Source organism: Cupressus sempervirens, chromosome 3 (assembly GCF_028749045.1).
Source record: "Cupressus sempervirens isolate cs-2001-9-10 chromosome 3, ASM2874904v1, whole genome shotgun sequence".
Taxonomy (NCBI): domain Eukaryota; kingdom Viridiplantae; phylum Streptophyta; class Pinopsida; order Cupressales; family Cupressaceae; genus Cupressus; species Cupressus sempervirens.
Window position 1 is genome coordinate 740,881,945 of NC_143120.1, and position 16,964 is coordinate 740,898,908.

At 35.1% G+C, this 16,964-nt stretch overlaps 1 protein-coding gene across 1 annotated transcript; it reads left to right on the forward strand.

The window, feature by feature from the left end:
* Positions 1 to 1,315: 1,315 nt before the first annotated feature.
* LOC149568950 (putative germin-like protein 2-3) lies at positions 1,316 to 2,082 on the forward strand. Its single transcript, XM_089817660.1, has 2 exons — positions 1,316 to 1,442; positions 1,550 to 2,082. The coding sequence occupies exons 1-2, from the start codon at positions 1,316 to 1,318 to the stop codon at positions 2,080 to 2,082; spliced, it is 660 nt and encodes a 219-aa protein (XP_089673786.1).
* Positions 2,083 to 16,964: the final 14,882 nt, after the last annotated feature.

Here is a 16,964-nt window from a genome sequence, read left to right on the forward strand (position 1 = left end):
TTCAGACTGAGCTCATCATTCTTACTAGTTCCTTCCTGATTATTATTTGTGGTCTTCATGGCGAGTATTCAATTCTTGTACCAAACATAAGTATGCAACTTATAAAACGTAGACCGAGGTCCTAGTGTTTAAGCTTATCTCCAATACCATAGAATGTCAAGTCGTCAAATAGCTAGTATATCGCAAGGTTAGAAGATCAAGTCTTAGTCATTCAATTGCAAAGACTAGCCAAACACAATTTTCCATTCAATTTAATATAAGTAATACAAGATTCGACCAATGCCAAGAATAAAGACAATATGCAAATTTAAGTATACTAATGTAATCAATTGCAAATTGCAAATTTTAGAAATAAAGTTTAAGACTAATATTCAATGTTTTAATAGTTATGAGAATTTTGTTGAAGTGCTTCGAAAGTATTTTACATGTAGATTTTAAAAACATACTTATAGAAAACTCACAAATAATTAGATATGTAACATGTAATTTTAAATATGTTACAGACAACTAAAAGAAAATCATTTCCATCCCTAATTATTTAAAATCCAAATAATTATAAAACACAATTTATAATTAAGTTGTTTAAAATAGGATTGTAGTTAAATCAAAGAAAGCTAATGCTAAAAGTGATGGAATGAAATTTAATTTCTTTATTTTTAAGAACTAATATAAAAATCATATTTATTTTAATTAAAATGTAAAAATGAATATCTAATTAATTATTATATAAATAATATATTTGCAAATGGAGTGGTTGTTTCTGATCTGATATTAAACATTAATACATAATTAATTATTATGTAAATAACTAATATCATCCATTAGATATCTTTAAATCGATGCAGTAGTTGTTTGTGATTTTCAATTTAGTTATTAGGTCTTATTAAATTAATGTGGAGGTAACCGTATGCAGTAGGGCTTACGTTGGAAATCCCTGTGGAAGTACCTCATCATATTGGAAGAACGGGGTAAAATAGACGGAGTCAAGATGAATGAACCCTTGCGAAGTAGTCATCTGTGTTTGAAATACATCATTCAATTTCCCTAGTTTACCAATTCTACGAGGGAGCAATAGCATACATAATATTGGCTTTCAGGAACCTCAACGTAGAAGATTTCAACCATAATAAAAGAATATAAGAGTATATCCGCGGTAGCAGGTGGGTTGATCGTCAGGTAAGAATGAATGAGTCCTTGAGGATCAGTTAACGTTTCGAGTATATAAAGCATGCAAATGGGCTTGCAATAGTACTCAATTCAATTATCCACATCCTGAGCTGTTTATTCACATCAGTCTCTCTGTGTTCCTGTCATAATGGGTAGCAGGATGATTTACCTCACGCTGCGGCTTGTTCTGTTGATATGTTGTTTCGGCAAAGGCGTCGTGGCAGCGGATTCCGATCCATTGCAGGATTTCTGCGTTGCAGACAACGAAAGCAAAGGTGAGCAGAGAATAACATTATAGATAATAAGAGATCTAGGTACTGATTATATGGTTGCATGTGCTCGTTAGAAATCTAGGTACTGATTATATGATTGTTTTTCACAGTGTTGGTGAACGGGTTCGTGTGCAAGGAGGCAATGGCAGTATCAGCAGAGGACTTCTTCTTCGGGGGGCTTGGGCAGGCGGGGAACACCGACAATGCAGTGGGCTCCATCGTGACCCCTGCCAACGTAATGCAGATACCGGGGCTGAACACGTTGGGAATATCTCTGGTCCGCATCGACTACGCAGTGGGTGGACTTAATCCTCCTCACACCCACCCCAGAGCCACCGAGGTTCTCTTTCTAGCGGAAGGCGAGCTCTTTGTAGGGTTTATTGACACCAACAACACCTTCTTCAGCAAGACGTTGGAGAAGGGAGACGTGTTCGTCTTCCCCAAGGCGCTCGTGCATTTCCAGCAGAATGTGGGGAAAGAGAATGCGGTCGCCATCTCTGCTTTGAGCAGCCAGCTCCCGGGAACCCAGACAATTGCTAATTCTCTGTTTGCGGCGAATCCCCCTCTCCCCGATTCCGTATTGAGCAAGGCCTTCCGCATCACCCAGGAGCTCGTGGACTACATTCAGAAGATGTTCGCCTAAGCTCCTTGAGCTTAATTTTTTGTGATCGATTCGATAAAAATAAAACAAAGGAAAGGTAGACCACATAGGAATACTATTTTCGTACCATTCAATAAAAATTCTCTCTTTAGAGCTGCTCGTTGCATTCTCAACAGAAGTTTATTTTCCTAAAGGAACATCTTTCTGTGTGAAAAGAATTCTATGGTTTCTGGTTCATGCATCTTGACCACAGATCCAGTCTGGGGATGTAATCCCAATACAAACTTATAATATCCATTCTAAAATGCTCATCCTACAAATACTATGGAACATATTTCACAAATAACAAAATCGCTCCTGATATTTGGTCACTGCCATGACCCCTTTAATCAAGTTTTGAAACTCAGCTACGTCTGTCTCATAAAATAACAGATGCAACAATCGCTTCATGAAAAGAGATAAAAAAGTATTCCCAAGATATTTGTCCTGGTCACAACTTCCTCTCGGCCCTTAATTGTGGCTGTTCCACCACATAGTTGGTTCACCAATCAGCTGAAATGCAACCCATAAAGCCCTAGACTATGCCGAAAGGTGATGAACACGAAAGTACTTTACCATGAAGATGATTAATTTCTCAGCATCATCCTTACCATCGAAACCATGGAAAGTGGGTAATACGATCTTTTTAAGGTCATTGCTCAGCTCCTCCGCTATCTTCTCATTATTATTCAGGTGTCCAAAATTATTCTTCATTAAAACCAGAATGTCACGTGGAGAGGAAAAAATTATTTATATCTATTTATACAAATGACAAGAAAGATTTATATCACAATTAGCATTGTGTTAAATTATGAACAACAATAGAAAGTGAAGATTTGATAAACTAAATAAAGACTAAAATTTTCAATCGATTTTATATATATGCAAGCGAATCACAAATTTGATTTCTGTTATCAAATTCAAGTTAGGTTTAGTTCGAAATGAGCTAAACCGAGCAATTAGGAATAGGGTAAAAAATATTATTCGTATATCTTTTAAGAAATTATAAAATCATTGCGAAAAATAGATTGTTGCATGAAGCTACTGTAGATTAAAAATGCTATCAAATGCAAGTTAGATTTGTTTCAAAATGAAATAAACCCGTGACAATGAAAAAGAGAAATTAGGAATAGGGTAAAAAATATTATTTCATATATCTTCTATGATGCATAGCTTAAAATTTGTAAGATACACTGCTTTTTAAAAATAAAATAAAAAAATTAGTGCTTTTTAATGGATCATGTAAGACTGACAAAGTATCACATTTAATATATCGGTCTAATTTCTTTTGGTTGCGATTAGTATTGGCATTTGTAAATGAAAAAAATCAAATTCCCTGTTTACCTACAAATTGAAAACTATAAAAAGAAGCCACGATACAGAACTCTCCAAAGTCTATGGGATAAGGACGATAGAATTAAATGGGTTTTGTATTCAGTTTTTGTCTTCTTTTGAATATGAAGAATATACGTTACTTGTAGAAGCGTTCATCTTTGCCAATGATATTTGGTGATCGATCAATAAAAATTTGAAGATTATAAAGATATTTTTAACTGATCTAGGAGGTAAGTTAGGTTGTCTTAAGTTTCAAATAATAAACTAAGCATGTCTCACGTTAGTTTCATGCATATGATCTGATAGTGTGAACCAATTTCATTCAATTTACTCAGTGAGATCTTAACTACGATTATCCAAAATGGAACTATGAAACCTAAAATACAAAACAAAAAATTCAAGTTATTAGTATTCTAAATTTGTATAAAGAGTGCAAGAGAAAATTTAATAATATTTATTTATTCATGAATGCTAGAAGCAACACCCTCCTGACATAACATGGTACTATGAGGCATCATGAAGAATGTGCAATAATTATCTTTCAAAACTAATAGAACTTTAAAATACAATATTTAGACATATTCACATGTCGTACACAAGAGTCAGAGCAAAAGATATTTAAGTTCCTAATGAAGTTCTCTTAGATTACTAATAAGCATGCTTTGATAATGAGATTGTATACAATAGCATTCCTCATGGACGAAGAAGAAATTTTGATAAGTAAATACAGAGGGTTGGACATTTAAAAATAAGAAATCTACCTCATGATTAGGAAACATGCATTAACAAAGCAATATCACAAAATTTTGAACGTTAACCTAGAGCATTGAGCGTTGATTTTCTACTTATTTAATCTCTCTTCCATCCTCTCCTTTATTGAACTATCACTGAATCTGCTGGTATTTTAAAATGGCCGCACTGCTAACTTATCAAGATTCAGAAAATGGAAATTTAGTAAATAAAATCATCAATCTTTATTGAAGAAGGCTTTTGTGTTCATTCCATAGAATTGATAGAGGAAACCTTCTTAAAATTTTAAACATAATAAAGATGGAAACCATAGTATGGAAACAAACCTCAATGTTTAATTAACGGGCCATGCAATAATTGATTACATTTCCACACTTTCTTTCCTTATGATTCATGGTGTTGTGTGTTACATCCTCTGAAATGTAAAGGACTATCAGTTAGAATTTATGAAAAATATCTCATTGTATTTGAAGTTGGTTGTTGCTGAGAAAAATCATCGTATTATGAAAATATCAGCTGTAGTTTAGATTTCAAACTGAAAATTATACTAGAACAATGAGAAGTGTTGTTGTTGGATATTGGAAATGTGCCTCTTAGTTCAGATCATTACTGAATTTGGTACCGAGTCTTGTGAAGGCAGGATCCGAATAAAGACTAAAATAGGTTAAGTTATAGAACGTTCTAAATTGTACTAGTTCTTATGGTGTTGTAACTATTTCCATAAATATTAGAGGTTATGTTTATGTTTACTAAGAGTAGAGATAATATTTTACGATCTTGTGATTTTAAGATGTAAATCATATTAACTTGGAAAGGACTAGAGTCCAAAAAAATTCATCTCTTAACTTTGTATTTTCAACGTAATGATATGACATTTCTAATTTCAGTTGAAATAATTAGGGTCTCATCGAAAGGAGGAAGAATAGTGGTTAAGAAAGAAAGAGGTTTCAAGGATCACCCATGGAAACTCTGACTAGTTTTCCATTTTTATTGAAGGGAAATATTAAACAATGTAAATCAAAATTTGAGTCTAATTCTTCATGAGTTCTTTGAAAATGTTTCCAGATAAAATAACAAAAGGTTTGGCATGCGTCCTTCAAAAGGTAAATAAATAAATTACGTTAGATAGTTTTCCTATTTGACCCGATTTGACCCACATAAATGATTATAATATGTTTCTAAGGTCTTGTGACCCCTAAAGACATATGTTGTCATGACATGTGTTGAAAAAGGTCATAGGATAACCTATGACTCCTTTTGACCCATATAAATGATTATAATATATCCCTAGGGGTCCTAGGACCCCTAGAGACATATGTTGTAATGATATGTGTTGAAAGGGGTCATAGAATTTTCTATGACCCCTTTCAACCCATATAAATGATTATAATATGTCCCTAGGGGTCCTGGGACCCCTATAAACATATGTTATAATGAAATGTGTCAAAAGGGGTCATCAATTATCCCATGACCCCTTTCGGCCCATATAAATGATTATAATATGTTCCTAAGAGTCTTAGGACTCTTAGGGACATATGTTGTCATGAAACATGTCAAAAGGGGTCATAAGGTTATCATATGACTGCTTTCGACCCATATAAATGATTATAATATGTTGTCATGAAATGTGTCGAAAGGGGTTATAGGTTATACTACGACTACTTTCAAATCAAAAAAATGATTATAATATGTCCATAGGGGTCCTATGTCCTTCAGAGACATATGTTGTAATGAAATATGTTGAAAGTGGTCATGGAATAGGTTATCCTGTGACCCCTTTCCACTCATATAAATGATTTTAAAATGTCCCTAAGGGTCTTGGGACCGCTAGAGACATGTTGTCATAAAATGTATTAAAAGTGGTCATAGGTTATCCTATGACCCTTTTCAACCCATATAAATGATTATAATATGTCCTTAGGGGTCCTAAGACCCCTAAAGACATGTTGTAACTAAATGTGTCAAAAGGGGTCATAAGTTATCCTATGACAACTTTCAACCCATATAAACAATTATAATATGTCCCTAAGGATCGCAGGAACCCTAAAGACATGTTCTAACGAAATGTGTCAAAAGGGCTCACAACACATCCTATGGCCCATTTCGATCCATATAAATGATTATAATATGTCCCTAGGGCTCTTATGTCACCTCAAGACATATGTTGTAGCAAAATGTGTCAAAATGGGTCATTGATTATCTTAAGACTCCTTTCGATGCATATAAATGATTCTAATATGTCCCTAGGGGTCCCAGGACCCCTAGAGACATATTTTGTCATGAAATGTGTCGAAAGGGGTCATAGGTTATCCTATGAAATTTTTTGACCCATATAAATGATTATAATAAGTCTCTAAAGGTCCTAGGACCCCCAATGACATATATTGTCATGAAATGTGTTGAAAGGGTCAATAGGTTATTCTATGAGCCCTTTTAACCCATATAAATGATTATAATATGTCCTAGGGGTTCCCTAGGGCTATTGGAACCTCTAGACACATATGTTGCAATGAAATGTGTTGAAAATTATGACCATTTTCGACCCATATAAAAGAATCTAATATGTCCCTAGGGGTCCTGGGACCCGTAGAGACATGTTGTAATGAAATGTGTTGAAAGATGTTATAGGTTATACTATGATGCCTTTCAAACTATAGAAATGATTATAGTATGTCCCTAGGGGTCCTATGTTCCCTAGAGACATGTTGTAATGAAATATGTTAGAAGAGGTCATAGGTTATCCTATTACCCCTTTCAAACCATATAAATGATTTTAATATGTCCATAGGGTTCTTGGGACCCCTAGAGACGTGTTGTCCTGAAACGTGTCGAAATGAGTCATAAGATATCCTATAACCCCTTTCAACTCATATAAATAATCATAATATCTCCCTAGGTGTCCTAGGATGCCTAGAGACATATTTTGTAATGAAATATGTCGAAAGTGGTCATAAATTATCCTATGACGTCTTTCAACCCATACAAACAATTATAATATGTCCTTAGGGGTCCTAAGATGCCTAAAGACATATGTTGTAATGAAATGTGTCAAAAGGGTTTATAGGACATTCAATGGCCTATTTCGACCCAAATAAATGATTATAATATATCCCTAAGAGTCATATGACCCCTAGAGACATATGTTGTAATGAAATGTGTCTAAAGGGGTCATAGGTTATCCTATGACCCCTTTCAACCCATATAAATGATTATAATATGTCCCTAGGGGTCTTAGGACCCCTGGAGACATGTTGTAATGAAATTGGTCAAAAGGGGTCATAGGTTATCCTATGACTCATTTCAACCCATATAAATGATTCTAATATGTCCTTAGGGGTCCTGGAATCCTTAGAGACATAAATTGTCATGAAATGTGTTTAAAGGGGCTTTAGATTATATTATAAACCCTTTCAAACCATAAAAATGCTTATAATATGTCCCTAAAGGTCTTATGTCCCCTATAGACATATGTTGTAATGAAATATGTCGAAAAGTGTCATACGTTACCTTATGACCCCTTTTGACCCATATAAATGATTCTAATATGTCCCTAGGGGTATTGGAACCCATAGAGACATATGTTGTTATAAAATGTGTCAAAAGAGGTCATAGGTTACTGTACGACCCCTTTCGACTCATATAAACGATTCTAATATGTCCCTAGGGGTCCTGGGGTCCCTAGAGACATGTTGTAGTGAGATGTGTCGAAAGGGGTCATAGGTTATAGTATGATCCCTTTCAAAGCTATGTCCCTTGGGATCTTATGTCCCTTAGAGACATATGTTGTAATGAAATGTGTCAAAATGGGTCATAGGTTATCCTACGACCCATTTCAACCTATATAAAGAATTCTAATATGTCTCTAGGGGTCTTGCGACTCCTAGAGACATATGTTGTCATTAAATGCGTCTATTTGACTCATATAAATGATTATGATATGTCTGTAGGGGTCCCAGGACCCTTAGAGACATATGTTGCAATGAAATGTGTCAAAAGAGGTCATAAGTTATCTTATGACACCTTTTGACCTATATAAACAATTATAATATGTTCTTACGGGTCTTAGGACCCCTAGAGGCATATTTTGTAATAAAATGTGTCAAAAGGGGTCATAGGACATCTTATGGCCCATTTCGACTCATATAATTGATTATAATATGTCCCTAGCGGTCTTATGACTCATGGAAACATATGTTGTAATGAAATGTGTCAAAAGGGATCATAGATTATCCTATGACATCTTTTAATTCATATAAATGATTATAATATGTCCCTAATATGTTGTAATGAAATATGCCGAAAGTGGTCATAAGTTATCCTATGAACTCTTTCAACCCATATAAATGATTCTAATATGTCCTTATGGGTCTTCGAACCCCTAGAGACATATGTTGTCATGAAATGTGTTGAAACAGGTCATAGGTTATCTTATCACCTATTTCAACCCATATAAATGATTATAATAAGTTCTTAGGAGTCTTAGGACTCCTTGGCACATATGTTGTCATGAAAAATGTCGAAAGGGATCATAAGGTCATCCTATGACTGCTTTCAACCCATATAAATGATTATAATGTCCCTAGGGGTCCTAAGACTCCTATCGACATATGTTGTAATGAAACGTGTCAAAAGGGGTTATAGGTTATACTATGACCTTTTTCAAACCCAAAAAATATTATAATATGTCTCTATGGGTCTTATGACCCCTAGAGACATATGTTGTAATGAAATATGTCGAAAAGAGTCATAGGTTATCCTATGACCCCTTTTAACCTTTATAAATGATATAATATGTCCATAGGTGTCCTGGGACCCCTAGAGACATGTGTTTGTAATGAAATGTATCGAAAGGGTTCATAAGTTATCCTATGACCTCTTTCGATTCATATAAATGATTCTAATGTGTCCTTAAGGGTCTTGGGACCCCTAGATACATATGTTGTTATGAGATGTGTCAAAAAGGGTCAAAGTTATCCTATGACCTCTTTTGACTCATATAAATAATTATAATATGTTCCTGGGGTCCTAGGACCCTTAGAGACATATGTTGTCATAAAATGTGTTAAAAGTGGTCAGAGATTATCTTATGACCCCTTTTGACCCATATAAATGATTATAATATGTCCCTAGGGGTCATATGATCCCTAGAGGCAAATGTTGTAATGATATATGTCGAATGGGGTCATAGGATGACCTATGACCCCTTTCAACCCATATAAATGATTCTAATATGTCCCTAGGGGTCTTAGGACCCTTAGAGACATATGCTATCTATTAAGAATAAGGTGTCTCAACCTTGTATAATTCCTATTCTTATTATTTGTTTTGTAAAATGTATTTCTTGCAAATAATGTTGATGTGTCAACATTTTGAATTGTGTGTAAGGAGATCATGGCTAAAACGGCTATGATAGATTCCTATGACACGTAAGAGCTATGTTAGGAAGATTAAATGATAGGTGAAGACATGTGGCAACTGATAAATTGGAGTATTGTACACTCTACCCCAATAGTGGGGTTAGGGTTCCTATTTTCTTGGAGAATGGTAAAACCCTAATACAGTTTATCTTTGGGAGTAGCCCTAAAGTGAAGCGCATGTTATAAGCATTTTTTAGGGTTATGAAGAGTAGTGATGCGTGAGAGTGTATTGTTGGTACTGTGAGTTGCTATTGGAGTCTTCTATTGTCACTGTTGAGCTTGCACTACAAGTGTATTGTAACCTTTTGTTGAAGATAATACATTGTGCAGGTTCTGGAGGGGTGGGGATATTTTACCCAAAGGTTTTTTTCCACTGGAAAATCTTTGTGTTATGTGTTTTTTTCTCTATCTATTTTTATGTATGCATTGTTGGCCGCAATATTGTTGTTGTTTACAAATCTGTAAGTGAAATTTTTAAAAAAGATTTGCACCATACTTTCCTTAAGAGATTAGTGTAGGAAGTTGTTTTCGCACCTGAGTTTCCTTACATTATCATGAAATGTGTTATAAATATTTATAATATGTCCTTAGGGGACCTGTTAATCTTAGGGACATATGTCATTATGAAACATATCGAAAGGGGTCATAAGGTTATCCTATGACCCCTTTCGACCCATATAAATGATTCTAATATGTCCCTAGGGGTCTTGGGACCCTTAGAGACATATGTTGTAATGAAATGTGTTTAAAACTATTTGAAATCATATAAATGATTATTATATGTGCTTAGGGGTCTTGTGTCCCCTAGAGACATGTTGTAATCAAATATGTCGAAAGGGGTCATAGGTTATCCTATGACCCCTTTCGACCCATATAAACAATTCTAATATGTCCCTAGCGGTTCTGGGACCCCTAAAGACATATGTTGTCATGAAATGTGTTGAAAGGGGACCCATATAAATGATTATAATATGTTCCTAGGGTCCTGTGGCCTTTAGAGACATATGTTGTCATGAAATGTGTTGAAAGGGGTCATAGGTTATCTTATGACCCTTTTTTACCCATATAAATGATTATAATATGTCCCTAGGGGTCTCAGGACCCCTAGAGACATATGTTGTAATGAAATGTGTCAAAACGGGTCATAGGTTTTCTTATGACCCCTTTCGACCCATATAAATGATTATAATATGTCCCTAGGGGTCCTGTTCCAATAAAATCATATGTTGTAATGAAATGTGTCGAAAGGGGTTATCGGTTATCCCATGACCCCTTTTTGACCCTTAGAAATGATTATAATATGTACCTAGGAGTAGTAGGAGACCTAGGGACATATGTTGTCATGAAACATGTCAAAAGGGGTCATAAGGTTATCTTATGACTCCTTTCGACCCATATAAACAATTATAATATGTCCGTAGGGGTCCTAAGACCCCTAGAGACATATGTTGTAATGAAATGTAGGTTATATTATGACCCGTTTCAAACTATGGAAATGATTATAATATGTTCTTAGGGGTCCTATGATTCTTAGAGACATATGTTGTAATGAAATATGTTGAATGAGATCATACGTAATCCTATGACCCTTTTCGACCTATATAAATGATTCTAATATGTCCTTAAGGGTCCTAAGACCTTTAGGGACATGCTATTATGAAATGTGTCAAATCTTTTCAACCCATATGAATATTTATAATATGTCCCTAGGGGACTTGGAACTCCTATGGACATATGTTGTCATGAAATATGTCGAAAGGGGTCATAGGTTATTCTATGACCTCTTTTGACCCATATAAACAATTCTAATATGTCCCTAGGGGTTCTAGGACCCCTACAGACATATGTTGTCATAAAATGTATCAAAAGGGGTCATAGGTTATCCTATGACCGCTTTTGACCCATATAAACAATTATAATATGTTCCTAGGTGTCCCAGGACCTCCAGAAACATATGTTGTAATGGAATGTGTCGAAAGGGGTCATAAGTTATCTTATGACACCTTTCGACCCATATAAACAATTATAATATGTCCCTAGGGGTCCTAGGACCTTAGAGACATATGTTGTAATGAAATGTGTTGAAAATCGTCATAGGACATCCTATGGCCCATTTCGACCCATATAAATGATTATAATATGTCCCTAGGGGTCCTACGACCCCTGAAGATATGTAATAAAATGTGTCGCAAGGGATCATATGTTATCCTATGACACCTTTTAACCCATATAAATGATTATAATATGTCCCTTAGGATCTTGGGACCCTTAGTGACATATGTTGTAATGAAATATGTGGAAAGGGGTCATAGGTTATCCTATGAACCCTTTCAACCCATATAAATAATTATAATATGTCTGTAAGGGTCTTGGGACCCCTAAAGACATATGTTGTCATGAAATGTGTCGAAAGGGGTCATAGGTTATCCTATGACCTATTTTGTCCTATATAAATGATTATAATAAGTTCTTAAGAGTCCTAAGACCCTTCAGGACATATGTTGTGATGAAACATTTTGAAAGGGGTTATAAGGTTATCTTATGACTGCTTTCAACCCATATAAACAATTATAATATGTCTCTATAGGTCCTAAGACCCCTACAGACATATGCTGTAATAAAATATGTCAAAAGCGGTCATAGGTTATACTATGACCCCTTTTAAACCAAAAAAATGATTATTATATGTCCTTAGGGGTCCTATGACCCCTAGAGACATATGTTGTAATGAAATATGTTGAAAGGGGACATAGGTTATCCTATGACCCCTTTTGACCCATATAAATGAGTCTAATATGTCCTTAGTTGTCCTGGGACCCCTAGAGACATATGTTGCCATGAAATGTATCGAAAGGGTTCATAGGTTATCCTGACTCCTTTCAACCCATATAAACATTTTTAAAATGTCTCTAGGGATCCTAGGACCCCTAGAGACATATGTTGTCATGAGATATGTCGAAAAGGGTTATAGGTTATCCTATGACCCCTTTCGATCCATATAAATGATTATAGTATGTTCTTAGGGTCCTGGGACCCCTACAAACATATGTTCTCATGAAATGTGTTGAAAGGGGTCATAGGTTATCCCATGACCTCTTTTGACCCATATAAATGATTATAATATGTCCTTAAGGGTTCTAGGACCCCTAGAGACATATGTTATTATAAAGTGTGTCGAAAGGGGTCATAGGTTTTCCTATGACCTCTTTTGATCTATATAAATGATTGTAATATGTCCATAGGGGTCATGTTCCCCTAAAAGGATATGTTGTAATGAAATGTGTCGAAAGGGGTCACAGGTTATCTCATTGCCCCTTTTGACCAATATAAATGATTATAATATATTCCTAAGAGTCTTAGGAGACCTAGAGACATATGTTGTCATGAAACATGTCAAAAGAAGTCATAAGGTTATCCTATGACTCCTTGCAACCCATATAAATAATAATAATATGCACCCAAGGGTTCTAAAATGCCTAGAGTCATATGTTTTAATGAAATGTGTTGAAAGGGGTCATAGGTTATACTATGACCCCTTTCAAATCATAGAAATGATTATGATATGTCCTTAGGGGTCCTATGATCCCTAGAGACATATGTTTTCATGAAATATGTCGAATGGGTTGTTGGTTATCCTATGACCCCTTTCAACCCATATAAATAATTCTAATATGTCTCTAGGGGTCCTGAGACCCCTAGAGACATGTTGTCATGAAATCTGTCGAAAGGGTCCCTTTCGACCCATATAAATGCTTATAATATGTCCCTAGGAGACTTGAGACTCCTAGATACATATGTTGTCATGAAACATGTCGAAAGGGGTCATAAGGTTATCTTATGACTTCTTTTGATCAATATAAATAATTATAATATGTCCCTATGGGTTTTAGGACCTATAGAGACATATGTTGTAATGAAATATGTCAAAAAAGGTCACAAGTTTTCCTATGAACCCTTTCGACCCATATAAATAATTATAATATGTCCCTAGGGGTCCTAGGACTCCTAGAGACATATGTTTTAATGAAATGTGTCAAAGGGGTTCATAGGACATCTTGTGGGCCATTTTGACCCATATAAATTATTATAATATGTCCCTAGGGGTCCTACGAGCCCTAGAGATAGATGTTGTAATGAAATATGTCGAAAGGGGTCATAGGTTATCCTATGACCCCTTTCGTCCCATATAAATGATTCTAATATGTCTCTAAGGATCCTAGGACCTCTAGAGACATATGTTGCCATGAAAATTGTCAAAAGGGCTCATAAGTTATGCTCTGACTCCTCTCGACCCATATAAATGATTATAATATGTCCCTAGGGTTCATAAGATCCCTGGAGACATATATTTTCATGAAATGTGTCAAAAGGGGTCATAGGTTATCTTGTGACCCCTTTTGACCCATATAAATGATTATAATATGTCCTTAGGGGGTTCCTAGTGGTCTTGGTACCACTAGAGACATATGTTGTAGTGAAATGTGTCAAAAATGGTTATAGGTTTTCCTATGACTCGTTTCGACTCATATAAATGATTCTAATATGTCCTTAGGAGTCTTGGGACCCTTAGAGATATATGTTGTCATGAGATGTGTCGAAAAGGGCCCCTTTTGACCCATATAAATGATTATAATATGTTCCTGGGTTCCTAGGACCCCTAGAGACATATGTTTTCATGAATTGTGTCGAAAGGGGTCATAGGTTATCTTATAACCCCTTTTGACCCATATAAATGATTAAAATATGTCCTTAGTAGTCTTGGGAACCCTAGAGACATGTTGTAATGAAACATGTTGAAAGGGGTCACAGGTTATCCTCTGACCCCTTTCGATCCAAATAAACGATTATAATACATCTCTAGCAGTCCTAGGACCCCTAAAGACTAATGTTGTAATGAAATGTGTGGAAATGGGTCATAGGTTATACAATGACCGTTTTTAAATGATAGAAATAATTGTAATATGTCCCTAGGGGTCCTATGACACCTAGAGACATATGTTGTAATGAAATATGTTGAAAGGGATAATAGGTTATCCTATATTTTCAACCCATATAAACTATTATAATATGTCTGTAGGGATTTTAGGACCCCTAGAGACATATGTTGTAATAAAATGTGTCGAAAAGGGTCATAGGATATCTTAGCCTATGACGCCTTTCAACTCATATAAATGATTATAATATGTCTCTAGGTGTCCTAGCACCCATAGAGACATATGTCATCATTTAATGGGTCAAAATAGGTCATAGGTTACTCTATGACCCCTTTCAACCTATTTAAACACTTTATTTATGTCCTTAGGGTTTCTAGGACCCCTAACAACATATATTGTCATATTATATATTGAAAGGGATCATGGGGTACTCTATGACCCCTTTCGATTCATTTGAACACATGATATATTTTTCTAGGGGTTATAGGACCCCTATCAACATATGCTATCATTTAATGGGTCAAAATTTTGGCCCATTCAAACACATGATGTATGTTCCTACGGCACCTAAGATCCCTAGGGACATACATGATGTGTTATAATTGGTAAAAAGGGGTCATAGGGAATGCCATGACAAATTTTGACCTATTACATAACAAAATACATTCATAGGGTTTGTAGGATCCCTAGGGACATACATGTTGTATTCCAATTGGTTGAATTGGGTTAAATGATATCCTACGACTGTGGCTGATGAAAATTCGGCTCTGAGCATATTATGGTTTTTGATGTTTAAAGTTGGTATAGGTTAGATAACCTCCAGCTGAATTCTCAGCCTCTTATTGTCTGGGGCCAGGCCCTCATTTTTTTGTGTGCTATCAACTACTTCAAAAACAAGGGATCACAAGATCATAAGATCATAGCTATACTCTTAGTAAACATAAACACAACCTCTAATATTTACTGAAACATTTACAACACCATAAGAACTAGTAAAATTAAGAACATCCTATAACTTAACCCATTTTAATCTTAATTTTGATCTTGCCTTCACAAGACTCAGTGCCAAATTTAGCATTGATCTCAACTAAGAGGCACATTTCCAATATCCAACAACTACACTTCTCATTGTTCTTGTACAATTTTCAGTTTAAAATCTAAACAACAATTGATTTTTTCATAATACAAATATTTTTCTCAACATCAACCGACATCAAATACAATGAGACATTTTTCATGAATTATAATTGGCAATCCTTTACATTTCAGAGGAAGTATGTAATATGCAACACCATGATTCGCAAGGAAAGACGGTGTGGAAATGTAAACAATTATTGCATGGTCCTTTAATTAAACTTTGAGGTTTGTTTCCATACTACGATTACCATCTTTAGTATGTTTAAAATTTTAAGAAGGTTTCCTCTATCAATTATATGGAATGAACACATAATGATCCTTCTTCAATAAAGATTAATGATTTTATTTACTATCGTGATGACCTTGTAACATTATAACAAATCCAAATTGTAAGAAACAAATTCAAAACTCCACCTAATCGTATGTATCTATAACTAAATCTGAATCTGGGTGCCTTATTGGTTCTAGTGAATGACTCTTAACTTGGTGCACAACTATGATTTTTAGAAAGTCTAATTCTACTCCAATGCACAAGCTTAAAATTTTGGATATGAGGTGAGGTGTGGTATTTTCCAGATATTGATAAATTATATAGCGCAGTCTTATTCATGTTGAAAGGTCATCGTTGGCCATTCTAGTCAAGATGCTAACATAACTACTCCTTGTTAAGGCATGATATGTGACTTCTTTGCCTAAAATTTGTACCCAAACCCCATCAGTGATAAATTAATTGAACGTCTTTCATTGAGTAAAATGAAAAAATACATATATCACCAACTCTATTATTCTATACAATATTAAGATGTAGACACAAGTTGAGGGACTAAAGTTTTTGATGTTAAGTATAAGGAGTACTTATGTCATGGCTCTTGCAACCAAGGAAAGGGAAATCTCAACTGGCCAAATCCATTCATAGATCATTGCTAAAAGAAGACATAGCAAACATGGTAACTCTATTAAGTAGGACAGTTGGACTTCAAGATTCACATGAGTTTGAAGGTTGGATGTTCCTGTTTATTAACATGGTCTGCGAAGGGAAGTAAAACATTGATTGGGTTGAAATTATCAATAACTCACTGTATAGACAACTCATGGGTCTTCAAGAAAATGACTACTTCTACATGACTTCATACCTTTTCTATGCTATTACAAGTACCAAAAGTTGGCCAGGACTTAATCGAAAGGGTATCTATAATGATGTGACTCTCATTTACAATCATCTTCCTCAGATTCAGTGTGACAATAGCGTGCACCATTTTAGAAGAGTGAATGATGCGTTTACAATGCTGACTATAAGAGAAATTCAAGGGAA